Genomic DNA, 15891 nt, shown 5'->3' with positions numbered 1-15891 from the left:
GAAATCGTCTGTATTTTAATTTACTGAAATGAAAATCAGAAAGATAAACGTGGTGAAGAGTCACTAGTTTTAGCGGGAAGTGTGCTTATTTTCATTCAGTTTAGGCTTGGAGGACTTTGGAATAGTATAGGACCAAAAAAACAAAAATCAGGTTTTAGAATTAAGGCAATAAAATGGAAAAGAGAATCTTGATCAATAGGATTTTACAGATTTCTTTTTTTATTCCTTCTCAAATCTTGGCATCATTTTAGTGGCAACTCTTGTATTAACAAGTGGTGGGAAAAGGGGGACAGACTGTATAGCAATGAAGGTATCCTGAATCCAAGCTCACAGTTAACTGATTTAATAGATGTGTTCTGTTAGTCTGGGAAATCGTAGGCAATTTAAAATCTAAATTGTTTGCCATATATTCACAGGCACAAACTCCTCCTATAATTTTCTTAGGAGAGACTTAGAATCATAAGAGGCATAGGACTCTACAGCTGAGAGGATTAAGAACGAGAAGAGCTCCCAAGGGCCGGAAGGGAAGCAGCAGGATCAAAGAATTCTGTACTTGGTGTGAATTGACCACGTGACCTCGGTGAAGACGTTTAACCCCTTGCTTTACTTTACTTAGTCTCACAATGCAAATATCATCCCCACCTCCTGGACAGAGCTTTTATCAAGATCACATGTGACCGGATGTGAACGTTCATGTTCAGAACGTTTAAAATGTGTTATCACATGTACTAGATGGTGAGCTCCTTGAAGACCCTGTGTCCCCCTGGGTATCAGGTGTAGGATGAAGGATTAGATAGTGTCCAAGGAGTAGGTGAACTCGATAACCTGATTTAAGGGCTCTCCTAACTCTTATATTCTATGAATTTTTTTTTGATTCTGTGTCTTTAAATTTTGTATTTACAACTACAGATAGAATAAGGTCACACACAAAACAGTAGCTTAGCAAATGTTTATTGCTTTGAATGGAATTTCTTTTCAGGGTTTCTATCCATGAGATAATTCCTCTGTTAATGAGGAGAATTGATTCCATCAGCATTTCAGTTGTCAGAAACTTTATTACTAAAGGAAGTATGGTGTAAAAGTCATAGAGATTCATTTTAAGGCATTGTAACAGAGATATTATGGTATAAGAAAAACAGTAGAATTCCAACTGCATTTATGTCAAGTGTTTTAAAATATATAACACCTGAATCTTTTGTGTTTTCTCCTCACTTATATTCTAAAATCCAATGTTATCCTTTCTTTGAGACTCTATTTCTGAGCAAATGAGAAAAAAAGAAAAAGAAAAAATTCCTTACTAAGGCACAAAACACCCTTTCCATCTTGGTAGCAGTCTGCCTTTTAGTTTCCTTCCCAACCTGCCAACATTCTACACCCCTGACCAGGCCACAGCCACATACATTTCTCCCTTTATTTCCTTCTCTCTGCTTGGCATTGTTGTCACTCATTGTCTGCCTGGTAGATTATTACCCTTGGTTTAAGGCATCAACTCACATTTATGATTTTACCTTGGCTTAGTCAGAATTATTTCCTTTATCAGCTTCCAGTGAAGACATTTGGAAATAAATAGCTTCCTCAAGATAACATGTTGTGTGTGTGTTGCTCAGCTTCTTTTGACTACTCTGAGTTCAAAATCTTATCTTATTAAGTGTTATATAGAGGCCACTGAGATGTCTGTATCTTACAGCATCTATGAAAACAGCAAAAGGATTTGTTGAGAAAGTTTGAAGCCTCACTCTGAAATGTGGACCACTGTGTCTACTACGTTAACTGGTGTAGTATGTGTAGTGGTTATTATGGTCTGTGGAATCAGTTAGACCAAGGTTCAAGTGTTTTCACCATTTATTATACTTGTAACCTTGGGTAAGCCATTTAATGCCTGGAAGCCTCAAATGTAAACTAGGAATGATAAGAGCTACCCAATAGCTAGTACAAATATTAAATTCATTCAATTTATGCTTTGGAATAGTGCCAGCCATTGTTCAGTGAACTGGGGGTATCGTGATGAGCAAGGCAGACAGAGCCCTTCACCTGTGTTCTCAAAACTTTCCCCGTAGGAGGTCTGTGTGTTGGATGGGTGGATGAGGGATAATTAATAAGCAAATAATACACAGTTTTGAAAAGTGGAAAAAGCTACTCAATGAAAATAATTGCCTTTTTACTAGATGAGATGATCAGCTCTGTTTTGCTCCCTCCTACCAGTTCCATAAAAGGCTGTCAGTCTGTTTTCTTTATTCAGAAGTCTGGCCTGACTTCTGTCTTTTTCACCTGATCCTGTAGACTCCTGGGCCTGCCCCGATGTGTGTGCTCCATGACTCTCTGTGACCACTCGCATTCTCTGCAGCGCCCAGGGAAGGGTCATTCCCTGCGGGCCGTAAAGTTCTCTTTTGTGGGGGAATTCATTGTTGCTTGGGTCAGCAGCACAGGGGAGCCATGTTCGTCACGAAGCCTCCAGCAGTACTTGGGGCTGATCATGGCACAACCTCCTCCTGGGACACCCACGGGTAGTTCAAGGACATGTGATGGTCCTCTTTGTGTTGTTGGTACTTGACATGATGAGTGAATAGAGCAAAAGCTGACAGATAAGGTTTCATTAGACTTCTTTCTTTTTTTTTTTTTTTTTACAAATTAGAAAGAAAATTTATTTTTTGGAGCAGTTTTAGGTTCACAGCAAAATTAAGAGGAAGCTACAGAGATTTCCCATATTCTGCCTCCCCCCACCCATGCACGGCCTCGCCCATAATCAACATCTGGCACCGAGTGGTACGTTTGTTACAAGTGATGAACCTGCACTGACATATCACCCCAAGTCCATAGTTTACCTTAGGGTTCACTCTTGGTGTTTTATATTCTGTGGGTTTGGGCAGTTGTATAGTGACATGTACCCCTTTTTATAGTATCGTGCAAGGTATTTTCACGGCCCTAAAAGTCCACTGTGCTCTGCCTGTTCATCCTTCCACCCATTTCTCCAACCCTGTGGCAACCACTGATCTTTTTTATTGTTTCTATAGTTTTGCCTTTTCTAGAATGTGATATATTTCGAATCACACAGTATGTAATCTTTTCAGATTGGTTTCTTTCACTTAGTAATATTCATTAAGATTTCTCCCTGTCTTTTCATGGCTTGATGGCTCATTTCTTCTTAGCACAGAATAATGTTTTCATTGTCTGGATGGACCACAGTTTATTTACCCGTTCAGCTACTGAAGGGCATCTTGGTTGCTTCCAATTTTGGCAACTGTGAATAAAGCTGCTACAAACATTTGTGTGCGGATTTTCACATGGACATACGTTTTCAACGCGTTTGTATAGATACCAAGGAGTAGGGTTGCTGGATTATATGCTAAAAGTGTGTTTAGTTTTGTAAGAAACTGCCCAGCTGTCTTCCAGAGGGTACCATTTTGCATTCCCACCAGCAATGAGAGTTCTTGTTACTTCATATGAATTTTAAAGAATACTCCATATTTAGAAAAATAAGTTATGTAAAAAGTGGAATTTGTACTGTGAAACTACATGTCCACACTTACGGTGGAGCGGGATGAGGGTCCAGGGGTGTGTGTAGGGAAGCCAGAGCTCTCCGTGGTTCTGGAAAGAGGCAATTAAGAAGCCACAGACGTTGTTTGCGAGCGTCTCCTGACTTCTCTCAGGACCCCAGCTGACTCGCCTTCTGCCCACTGCCAGCATCGGTAAGGACGGAGCTGGACCCTCTCCATTACAGCAGCCTTGCTCTGGAGCCACCGCAGATGCTCAGTGAAGATAAGGAACTGAGGGGAGGGGACCACAGAAGGAAAGGCCCACTTAGGCAGATCTTCATTCGATTCCCAACCTTCACGGCAATACCCAAGTGCCTCAACCTTAGATTTCTTAGAAAGGTGTGACCAAACAACTTAAACAAAAAGTTGGGCCTCTGCCGCTAGTCGTTATGGCCCCACAGTCCCTGTCTCAACGCACCCCTACCCTCTTTTCTCTAAAAAGAAGGTCTGTCTTTAGAGACAGACCTGCGCAGAGGTTTTTCTGGGAGCCTCCGCGGAAAAGGCGTGAGTCGCTCCCTCTAGGCTCCTCCTGGATGTGGCTGCTAACCTCGGGGTCTGATCGGCTGACTTGGGAGCGAGGCGGGAATTCCATGGCCTCCAGCCGCGGGCCTGGCCCCCAGCACCACCCCGCCCCCACCGCCACCGCCATGCCCCGCGCGCGCGGCTCCCGGGCGCGCCCGCCGCGGGCCTCTCTGCCCAGAAGCCGTTGCTTCGTGCCGTCCCTTTGCGCTGTCCCTTCCTACGCTTCACCTGGCGGAGGGGCTTTGGCTTTGAGAGTGCAAGGGCGGCTGCTACTTTAGGTCTCTTCCAATTCAACGCGTGGTGGGCAGAGATACCCTTCCTCCCTCTCACTCCCACCTCCGGGAGACTCACGGGGCTCTCAGCGTGGATCCCTCGGATCCCTTCTGCGGCCAGAGGCATCCCGGATGGACACCCTCTATGAAGAAATCTTTTGGTTCCTGGACCAGAATGAAGATGGGACCCTGGACATCCTTGAGCTACAGGAAGGCCTGCAGTTGGTCGGGATCATGGAGGACGAAGGGGAGGTGGGCCTCAGTAGGGCTGTGGTCAGAGAGATGTTGGGGCTGGGAGTTCTGGAGGAGCTTTGGGCAGGTAGGAGTAAGGCCAAATTTACACTTTTTCAAGCCTGACCTGGACCCAACTAGAGTATTCAGGTCAGTCACCACCGTTATTCTGTTAAGAGCAACAACACAGCTAATACCTCTCTCAGACATTTTTCTCAGTTTTCTCCCTGGATCTAACGAAACTTCCAAATTCAAATTGCTGTCAAGATGTTCAGAGTCCCTTTGTTCAGTGTCCTCTCCTGTTGTTAGTAGCCTAGATGGGCATGTAGGCCAAAGATGCTCCCTTCCCACTTTGGGGAACTGGAACAATCACTGTATGTGTGTTTTGGAAGTTGTGTGGTAGATGGAGATTCTCAAATATTGTATTTTGATTTCAGTCCCTGGAAGGATGGCAGTCAGTCTCAGTGGCTTGTACTCTTGGGGTTTCACCAGTGCTGATGCTTCCTCGTGACGTGCCTTAATCATCAGACTTCCGAAGAACGAGCTTGTTGGGCATTGTTTCCTTTGCAAATCCTTGTCCCCGGCATTCTAGATTACGGGCTCCGTCTTGGTATGCAGTGCCTCATGCGTATTTCTCTCCCTGTATTTCCAAGTCATTTTCTGTTTGGAAATTATTGAGTTATAATTATTACTTTCCAATTACATTTTGCTCTTTGGTTGTTTAACTAGGCAGACTGGGAGATCCAAGAGAGTTGAGAACAGGCAAATTCATTTCAGATAATTGGCACTTCATGCTCAGAAAACTGTCAGATGAGTTCTGTCATGTTGAAATTTAGTAAAACTTTCTGTTAGCTGTGTGAACTTTGGGAGTCTATTTTAATTGTCCACTGAGTCATCGATCAGTTGTATTTTGGGCATATCCTGTGTGCTAAGCACTGTGTCCTGGTTTCCTCATTTGTAACATCATTACTGTTGTCTGGACTAGGCCAGTCCAAAATATTATCTCTGTAACGTTCACTTGGTTTTTAAACTGTTTTTCCTATTAAAGCTAAATGTCCTTCATGCTTTTTTAAAGTCACTCTTGTACTTAGATTTTCAAGTGTGACTTGTATTTGTTTCTTTAATACAAACTAACCTCTCATAAGAAATTCTGGACTACGCCATAAACAAGTTCAGTCCTTTGAAACACATTTCTTCTTTATCAAAATAAAATTTTTGCAAATCTGTCTTTTATTTTCAGTAAGACATGGTGTGAGCCATGCAAAGGCTTTTTATGACTTATGAGGACTCACATATCAAAACCAGGGAAGAGGCATCTCAGGCTTTACACCAACCACATAGAACCTCATATTTCAGGGAACACTGAACACCTGAAAACTCCTTTTTTCCACTATAAAGATTTCCCACTCTTCTGCAGCCTTTGAGCCAAAACGGAAGTGACAGGGGCTGACTCCCTTCCTCTGTTAAGCTCAGAGTGAGTAGCCTTTGCTTTTCTCCTTTGATTGGTCTTTACTTCCACAGAGGAATACACAAGAAAATACAAAAAGGAAACCCTAGTTTTTCATATTATTGTAAGTCAGAGTCATTAGACAACTATAACTCTAGAAGTAAGAAAGTCTAATGAGATATGGGTTTAAAAAAATCAAAATCAAACTGTTCAAAGATAGGGTTAGAGATGTCCTTTAACGTGTAATTTCTAAAATGATAGTTGTTTACTGATTTTTTTTATACTATTGCACTTTTTTTATTTGCAGCATGAAAATATATAGGTTAAGTGTTGGGTTTGATACATAATTGTGAACATGCCGTTGATGCTCCAGCTAAACATTTTAACTTGGCTTGTCTATACTGAAAAGACATGCAGGTCCAGTCTAGAGAAAACAAAGTATCACAGAGACCAGCCCTTTGCTTATCAAGTTGTATGTAAGCTTAACTGTTATTTGTAGAATGGTTAAGGGTTTCCCCTCCACCCACCTGCTTTCCTTTTTTTTTTTCTGTGTGTGTGTGTGTGCGTGTGTGTGTGTGTGTATACACACACACACACACGCACACACACACATTTATTTATTTATTTATTTGTTGAAGTATAGTCAGTTTACAATGTGTCGATTTCTGGTGTATAGCATAATGTTTCAGTCATACATGAACATACATATATTCGTTTTCATATTCTTTTTCACCATAAGTTACTATAAGATGTTGAATATAGTTCCCTATGCTGTACAATATGAACTTGTTGTTTATCTATTTTATATATATTAGTTAGTATCTACAAATCCTGAACTCCCAATTTATCCCTTCCCACCCCTTTCCCCCACTAGTAACCATAAGTTTGTTTTCTATGTCTATGAGTCTGTTTCTGTTTTGTAAATAAGTTCATTTGTCTTTTTTTTTTTTTTTTTTTTAGATTCCACATATAAGTAATATCATATGGTATTTTTCTTTCTCTTTCTGGCTTATTTTACTTAGAATGACAATCTCCATGTCCATCCACGTTGCTACAAATGGCATTATTTTATTCTTTTTTATGGCATTTTATAAATATACCACAACTTCTTTATCTAGTCATCTGTTGATAGACATTCAAGTTATTCCCATGTCCTGGCTATTGTAAATGGTGCTGCTGCTATGGACTTTGGGGTGCATGTATCTTTTTGAATTAAGGTTCCCTCTGGATATGTGCCCAGAAGTGGGATTGCTGGATCATATGGTAAGTCTATTTTTAGTCTTTTGAGGAATCTCCATACTGTTTTCCATAATAGCTACACCAAACTACATTCCCATGTTTACTGATATTTTCATTGACCAAAATATAAACTTCTTAGATGAAACTCCAATACATAAATGGGGCCCCAGAATTCTGTGACATTTTCCCTTGCATTATGTATGTGTTATCAGGAAATAATTTTCAGGTGAAAATCATCTTCAGTCTAATTTGCAAATGTAATTAAATAGCAATAATTATTTTTCAGCAACAGTGCGAATGTTTTTTCTTTTAAAACTGTAAGTAAGAATCGATAGCATTTGAATCAAGGGTTTTTAGGTTGCAGATACGAGAAGCCTACTCATACTAGTTTAAACAAAAAAGGCCGGAATTCTTTGTAGATACAATACCCTTTATCAGTTTGAGGAAGCACCACTCCTAGTTTGCTCAGAGTTTTTCATCATAAATGATGTTAAATTCATCAAATGTTTTTCTGCATTTATTTAAGTGATCATATGACTCTTCTGTTTTATTCTATTAGTGTGGTAAATTACAAGATTAAAAAAAAATATGTTCACCTAACCTGGCATCACTGGAATGTATTTATCTTGTGTGTGTGTGTGTGTGTGTGTGTGTGTGTATAGTATTATGTACATACATATATATAAAATAGGATTATATACGTTTATTAGTATTATCCATTTTATATGTTGTATTCATACCCATTATTATATACACAGTATTTTCCATTTTATGTATCGTATTCATATATAATATGTATTTAATGTGTATATATATAGTATTATCCATTTTACATATTGTTAGACTTGATTTGCTAGCAGTTTATTTCGGATTTTTACATCTATTTCACTAATTATATTATAATTTTCTCTCATGGGAATGTTTTAAAATTACACATTAAATTTCTTTGTCACTTATAGGACTATTCATTTTCTGTGACAAGTCAGTTTTTGATAAGCTCTCTTTTTCTAGGCAGTTGTATGTTTTAGCTCAATTTTCATACTTTTTGATACGAAGTTTTTCACGATATCTATAATGTCTGGTAGTGTACAGTGATTTTCATTGTTGCTTTCTGATGGTTGTTTGCCTATTTCAGGGGTTTATCAGTTTTATTGATATTTTCAAAGAGCCATCTTTTGATATTGTTGATCCTCTCAATGGTGTATTTGTTTTCTTTTTTATTACTTTTTATTCTTTATTTCTGTCCTTCAACTTTTTTTTTGTTTAACTTTTTCTAGTTACTTGAGATTGAGGTTAGCCTCAGTGACTCCTCATTGCTTCCTAGCTTTTCTTCTTTTCTAATTTTGCATTTAAAACCATACCTTTTTCTCTAACTTTTGTTGCATCTCATGAATTTTGAAACTTTTTCTCTCTGAGTCCAAAGCTTGGGAGTCTGGCCATTATGCTGTTCTGCGCAGTGAGGTATTTCCCAGAAAAGTGTGACCACCAAACCAATAGAATTTGTAAGCTTTGTGTGGGTGATTGAGAGCATTTTAAGAGGCAGAAAGTTTATGTTTTAGGTGGCAGTGAGAGAGTGCTCAAATACCGTAAGTTTTTTATTTCTTTCTCAAAAGGAATGATTTTTCTTAATAGTTTGATATGACAGGTTTTTTTTTTTTTTTTGTAAGGATTATCTTTAGGAAAAGATTATTTAACTTTGAAAATGGAAGGGAAAGATACTTTTTTACACCTTTAAATTTAGTTCAAGGGTTTGTCTTCTATCTTGGGATTTCTAAAATAATGCCTTCATAGGAAAACAGGCAATCTACTTGAATAGTATGTATAAATAATTTAGTATTTTTAACCCATATAAAATATCTCTAATTTTTTTCTTTTTTGTAGAAAATTTTTACTACTGGTGATATCAACAAAGATGGGAAGCTGGACTTTGAAGAATTTATGAAGTACCTTAAAGACCATGAGAAGAAAATGAAATTGGCATTTAAGAGTTTGGACAAAAATAATGATGGTGTGTCTGTCTTTTCTGTTTATTGCCAGCTATGCAGAAGCACTTCTCATGCTTCCAAGAGTCTAAATTGATGTATATTTCATCTGCCATTTTTTAAATGATAATCTTTACTTATGCTAGTACATGTCGTTCTCAGTAATGTGATTTTTATGTAGAATGTTTTTAATGAAGAAAAGTTATATGTAGCTTGTCCACTGAATTATAAACTGAGTAAGGCCTTTTGTAAAATACCAACTATGGAACCTCATGCTGATTTGACTTAAAGCTGTTGGGTTAAAAATAATAATTATGTTTTCTTGCTCTCTGGGCAAAAGAGATTTATTTTTGTTCATATGAGGCATAAGTACTATGTATTCTAACATTTAAATAACTTTCAGATTATCTTACATTTGATAGTCTTTTTGAAAGAATTGTATTTGATCAGAGACGATACTCTCTCTGATACTGAAAGTTGGAAAAAAAATAACAGATAGACATTTAAAAATATACCTTCAGATTGGGATTATGGTTTTTCTACTTAATTGCTCTTTGGTTGTTTAACTAGGCAGACTGGGAGATCCAAGAGGGTTGAGAACAGGCAAATTCATTTCAGATAATTGGCACTTCATGCTCAGAAAACTGTCAGATGAGTTCTGTCATGTTGAAATTTAGTAAAACTTCCTGTTAGCTGTGTGAACTTTGGGAGTCTTTATTTTAATTGTCCACTGAGTCATTGATCAGTTGTATTTTAACAGCTTGGAGTTCGAGCCCAGTTGTGTAGAGCAAAAAGCAAGGACCATAGTAGGAGAAGGGAGCAGTCATCAGACCTTTATCATCAGAGGCAACCTTTGATTTGAAGAGGGAATTTATTTTTAAAATGTTTCATGCAGCCTCAGACCCTTCCCTACTCATGAGTGGTCAAGGTCATTTCATTCACAGATTGTGTTATTCAAGAAACAGGTTAAATAAATAAAATTGAGAGAAAGTATGCTTCATACCGGGGTGGGCAAACTCTTTTTTGGTAAAAGGCCAGTTAGTACATGTTTTAGATTTGTGGGCCCTGCGGTCTCAGTTACTGCTACTCAGCTCTACTGTGATAGTCCAGAAACAGCCATAGGTAACATGTAAATGAATGGGCACGGCTGTGTTCCAATAAAACTTTGTCTACAAAAGCAGGCAACTGGCCTTGTTTGTACCAGGGTTATATAGTTTGCTGGCCCCTGGTTTTTACTGAACATTAACTTCAGTTAGATTCAAGGCAGGTTCCTTCAAACAAGCAACTAAATAAGCCCTTTGGCTGCTTTTGATGATTGTTCAAGACTATGAGTCTCAGCCAGAAAGAGCTGAGTTTGTGGTGGAAAGGAGTGCTGTTGGGACCCTTGTTATTGCCCATAAACCTTACATTATATGCCCTAAGTCTGCCTTAGTCCAGTCTTCTAGCAAAATTCAGTTCTTACAGTCAACTTTATTTCATCCCAAAAACTTTCACTGTACCACCCACCCCAGCCCTCTACACCTCTGCTGCAGAGATGGGACTGTGAGTATAGTGTTGGGGCAGGCAGCAGCTGGGAGATGGAGCAACCTCATCTGAGGTTGATCTCCCCTGTATGTAAGGTGTGCACGTAGCAGTTGTCCATTTCAGAAAATTCTCCTTGAACCAGAAGGAATAATTCAAGATGAAACTTTGTAATCTACTTGTAGTAAATGCAAGCAGTTTCTCCTTAATTTATCTTGTTTGTATTTTTAAAAACTTTTTTCATTATAGGTTCATATTTTTATTAGACTTCCTCAAAGCAGAGCATATACAGTTGATCCTCATTATTCGTGAATTCTGCATTTGAGAATTTGTCTACTTGCTAAAATTTAACTCCAGAATAACCCCAAAATCAACACAGTGCTTTGCAGTCATTCTTGGACATGTGCAGAGCAGTGACGAATTCATTTGCCTGCTGAACACATTTCTAGCTGAGATAGAACAAGGTGGAGCTCTGCTTTCTTGTTTCAGCTCTCGCACTTGTGCGAGTCCTTGTGCAGTCTACCTGGGGCCATGGTTTTTGCATTTTTGTGCTTTATGTTGATGATTTCACTCTTTAGAATGGCTCCCAAGAACAGTGCTGAGATGCTGTCTGGCATTCCTAAATGCAAGAAGGCTGTAATGTGCCTCAGGAAGCTAAATACACGTGGCAGATAGGGTTCTTTCAGGAGTGAGTTAGAGTGCTATTGACCTTGAGTTCAATGTTAATGAGTCAATAACATATATTAAACAAGGTGACTTTAGACAGAAACACACAGAAAACAAGGTTTTGTATTGATTGGTTGATGAGAATGTTGTGACCAGAGGCTCACAGGAACCTAACCCTGTATTTCCCTTAGGAACAAAGGTTCAGTTTTTGTTAATTCAGTGTTCACAGTGGCTTCATAGAAAGTAAGTGCTGTGAGTAATGAGAATTAACTGTATTCTTTGAGACTGCAGTTATAAAGGAGAATATTCAGAGTGGTATTTGAAGGATTTCATCGCTAACAGGGTGATGCCTCTAACTGTCCAGATTCTCATGCTGCTCTTTTCCTCTCCCTCGGAATATTCTCTCCAAATCCTGTCATTCCCTCAAAGTCCTTCCCTTAAGTGGAGTTCCTTCCTTTCAGCACTAACAGTGATTTTTGTCCTCCTCTTTTCCGGGAGAACTTTGCCACGAATATCAGTTTGGCATCAGACCCTTTCTTACTTGGTTTTGTTTCATTCTGTTCCATACATATTAGTCATAGGAGCCTCGTAAATCTGTGAGCTGCTTGAGGGAGAAGCAGTATAACATTCATTGCTTATATTTTCTCTTTCTTCTCTTCTGATTCTTCTTTCTAGAAACATGCTCTCATTGCTCTAATACTAATCATTTCCCTCTTCCATCAATCTGCTATCCCAGATTTCTCAAAACAATGTTCCACACTTTTTGGCTTCATTTAGTCATTTTCTCCTTCCTTTTAACTCAGTGCAGTACATCTTTGTGCATAATAAGTGCCTAGGCATTTATTAAAATGTAGAAATGTATACTTTAAAATGAATAGATCCTAGCTTAATTGCATTTACCTCAGAGTCAGAGTATCTTGATTTGAATCTCAGTTCTGCTGCGTCTTTTTTTTTCCCCCTGGTAAGGCCGTGTAAGCTCTTAGTCACTTCTTTAAGACGGAACACCGTTGTTTACCTACAAGGCTGTTAGGACTTGAATGAAACGATGTGTGTACGCTTATTTACTGTACTTGTGAAATTGTGAGTTGGTGTTGCAATATGTATTTAAGCAAATCTATAACTCACCTAAGTTCGTAATTTTACCTTAGTCAGTTCAAGACTCTCCCTTATAAAGTGAGGGGTTTGAAATTCATGATTTCCAAGGTCCTTATCATTTCTGAGTTTATAATTTTTATTTTTTAAAGGAAAAATTGAGGCTTCTGAAATTGTCCAGTCTCTCCAGATACTAGGTCTAACTATTTCTGAACAACAAGCAGAGTTGATTCTTCAAAGGTAAGCTCTTCATCTCTTGGCCAGTAGATTTTTCGACTTTAATTTCAGTACCCACATTAGAGATCTGTGTTTGTAAGTGTGTAATGTTCAGTACCCACATTAGAGATCTGTGTTTGTAAGTGTGCACCTTAGCATTCCTCACTATGTACGTTCATTTATCTTTCTCCCTCTTCTCTCCCTTTTCATTTGTGTGTACACATACACCTGAAGTGTAGGAGTGGGAAACGTAAGCTCAGACAGAACTCTTTCAAGGCTTCTAGGGCTGGTGGAATGGCAGGAAGGTATTAAATCTCTGGAGAAAGAGTCTAAATGCTTTAGTGCTGTCTCTTTTTCCATTTGGTTTCTAATGTGATCGTAGAACCCATTGTTTCGAGACAAGGAGTCAGGCAGATTCATCACATTATTTAACCTGGAAAAGAAGGAAATTCCAATGCTCCCCTAGTTGACTGACAAAAAAAACAGTGATTAAAAAAATTTTTTTTCAATTAAAAAGTGGCAGAAAACCTGAATAGACATTTTTCCAAAGAAGACGTACAGGTGGCCAGCAGGCATATGAAAAGATGCTTAACATCACTAATCATCAGAGAAATGCAAATCAAAACCACAATGAGATACCACTTCACACCTGTCAGAACTACTGTCAGCAAAAAGACAACAAATAGCAAATGTTGGTGAAGATGTGGAGAAAAGGGAACCCTTGCACATTGTTAGTGGAAATGTAGGTGCAGCCTCTGTGGAAACAGTATGTAGGTTCCTCAAAAAACTAAAAATAGGACTACCATATGATCCAGCAATTTCACTCCTGGGTATATATGTCCGAAAAAAAATAGAAACATTAATTCAAAAAGATACATGCATCCCAAAGTTCATAGCAGAACTATTTACAATAGTCAGATATGGAAACAACCTAAGTGGGAAGGGTATTTAGAAGTACAAACTATTATGTATAAAATAAATAAGCCACAAGGATATATTGTGCAGCCCAGGAAATAAAGCCAATATTTTTTAATAATTATAAATAAAATTTATAAAATATTGGCTTATAATAATTGGCTTTATAAATAATTATATAACTGAAAATTTTGAATCACTATGTTGTACACTTAAAAGTAATGTAATATTGTAAATCAACTATACCTCAGTAAAAAAAAAGAAAAAGGAAATACACGCATGCACGCACACACCTATTTAAACTTTCAGAAAATAGAGGTGCCAATTTGAACGTTATAGTCAGTTGAACTATTTTATAAGTCAGACTGCTACAGACTTAATGTTTTATTTCGCAGGATAGAGTGATAATCTCTGAAGTCTAAGTGCCCTTGAAGACTCTTTTGCTACAAATACACCAAAGGGACCAGTTTTTTAAAATCTGATAACTGAAGATAGAAAAGGATGGTTACATTATATTCATCTTCTTGTGAATGTTTTCAGTCTTCCACATTATCTAAAAAGTTTCTTCCAAATGGCTTTATTGTCAAATGTTATCTCCTTTTACATCTGCACCAGTAGCATTTTCCTCCTTTCTGTATGTTCAGAATTTCTTTTGTAAGCAGCTGCTTAATAGGAAGGCCCCAGGTGTCAGAGCTGTGTGTGGCGTTACTGTTGTTAACATTGGCTGAGAAAGGATTTCCTGAGGAAATGTAAAGTTAAAACACGAGAAGGAGATAAATAGCATTTTGACAGTGGGATATGGGGTAGCTAATAGTCTGCTCCTAAAGCCCGCTTTTTTTTTTCCCCATGAAAGTGGGAGTTTTTCTCTGGTTCATAGGCCAGAAATCATATTCCTGTATTCCTTTTGATAGCTTTAGGAATAATGCATATTCCAAGCCCAAGCTCCAGAATAAACCACAGGGGATGCAGAGGGGTGGATATTTAAAAGTAGCTGTATAATTGTGTATATAAATCTTTTATGGCAGCTTTATTGATACATAATTCACGTACAGTAAAATTCACTCTTTTAAAGCATACAAGTCAGAGGTTTTCAGTATATTCAGAGAATTGTACAACCATCACGGTTTTCTAATTTTGGAACATTTTCATCACCCCAAAAAGTAACCCTGTACCCATTAGCAGTCATTCCTTACTCCTCCCCTGCAACCCCCCAGCAACCACCGATCTACTTTCTGTCTCCATGGATTTGTCTGTTCTGGACATTCATAAAAAATGATATCATACAATATATGGCCTTTGTGTCTGGCTTTTTTCACTTAGCGTGATATTTGTCAAGGTTCATCCGTGTTGCAGCATGTCTCACTACCTCATTCCTTTTTTTAGACCAAGAGATAGTCTGTTGGAGGTATGTATGATATTTTGTTTATCCGTTCATCGATAGATGTATGTTTGGGTTATTTCCACTTTTCGGCTGCTATGAATATTGCTGTCGTGAATATTCACGCACAAGTTTTTATGTGAACACATGTTTTCAGTTCTCTTGGGTATACACTTCTCTTGGGTAAATACCTAGTGTGGAATTGCTGGTTATATGGTGAATCGGAACCGCAGACTATTTTCCAAAGTGGTTGCACCATTTTACGATCCCGGCAGCAATGGATGGAGGGCTTAATTTTCTTCATCTCCTCCCCAATGTGATTTTCTGTCTTTTGATTTTAACCATCTTAGTAGGAGTGAAGGGGTATCTCATCATAGTTTGGATTTGTATTTCCCCAATGGCTAATGAACTGTATATTCTTTTGCATTTTGGGGTTATTATTATTATTACTAGCATTTATACTTTTTTTCAGTGGAAATACTAGAATATGTTTGTGTTGGGAAAACCTGAGTTTTCCCTTTTAGGTGTTTCCTTTACTACTCACACAAAACACTTCATTTCTGAAATTTCTGATCACCAAATATGTAGGGTTTTTTTTCCTCCAACAACAGGCAATTCTCTGCAACGCCAGCTGGGGGTCCTGCAATTTAACTCAATTCTTACATTGTCTGCCTAGAGGTGGTGTCATATCCCGTAGGTCAAGGGCTCAGTTTCACAAGACTGCTCCCCACTTCACATGCCAATTGTAAATAGTTAAATCCCCAGGTAACCCACATCTTCTGTTCGACTTGGCTACAAATCAAAGGCTCCCATGACTTCCTCCTGCTTGGATTTGATTATTTGCTACAGTGGCTCACAGAACTCAAGGAAACATTTA

General features: G+C 38.3%; 1 protein-coding gene across 1 annotated transcript in view; it reads left to right on the top strand.

Moving 5' to 3' along the window:
* SLC25A24 (solute carrier family 25 member 24) overlaps window positions 1-15891 on the top strand; it is a 45691-nt gene that overhangs the window by 6263 nt on the left and 23537 nt on the right. Inside the window, exons 2-3 of the mRNA XM_074370079.1 lie at window positions 9126-9252; window positions 12658-12745. Of these exons, the coding sequence (XP_074226180.1) occupies window positions 9126-9252; window positions 12658-12745 (215 nt within the window). The remainder of the gene's footprint in view (window positions 1-9125; window positions 9253-12657; window positions 12746-15891) is intronic.

This window comes from Camelus bactrianus, chromosome 9, assembly GCF_048773025.1.
Source record: "Camelus bactrianus isolate YW-2024 breed Bactrian camel chromosome 9, ASM4877302v1, whole genome shotgun sequence".
NCBI lineage: Eukaryota > Metazoa > Chordata > Mammalia > Artiodactyla > Camelidae > Camelus > Camelus bactrianus.
Note: the sequence above shows the minus strand (reverse complement) of the source record. Positions and strands in the feature narration are given on the sequence as shown.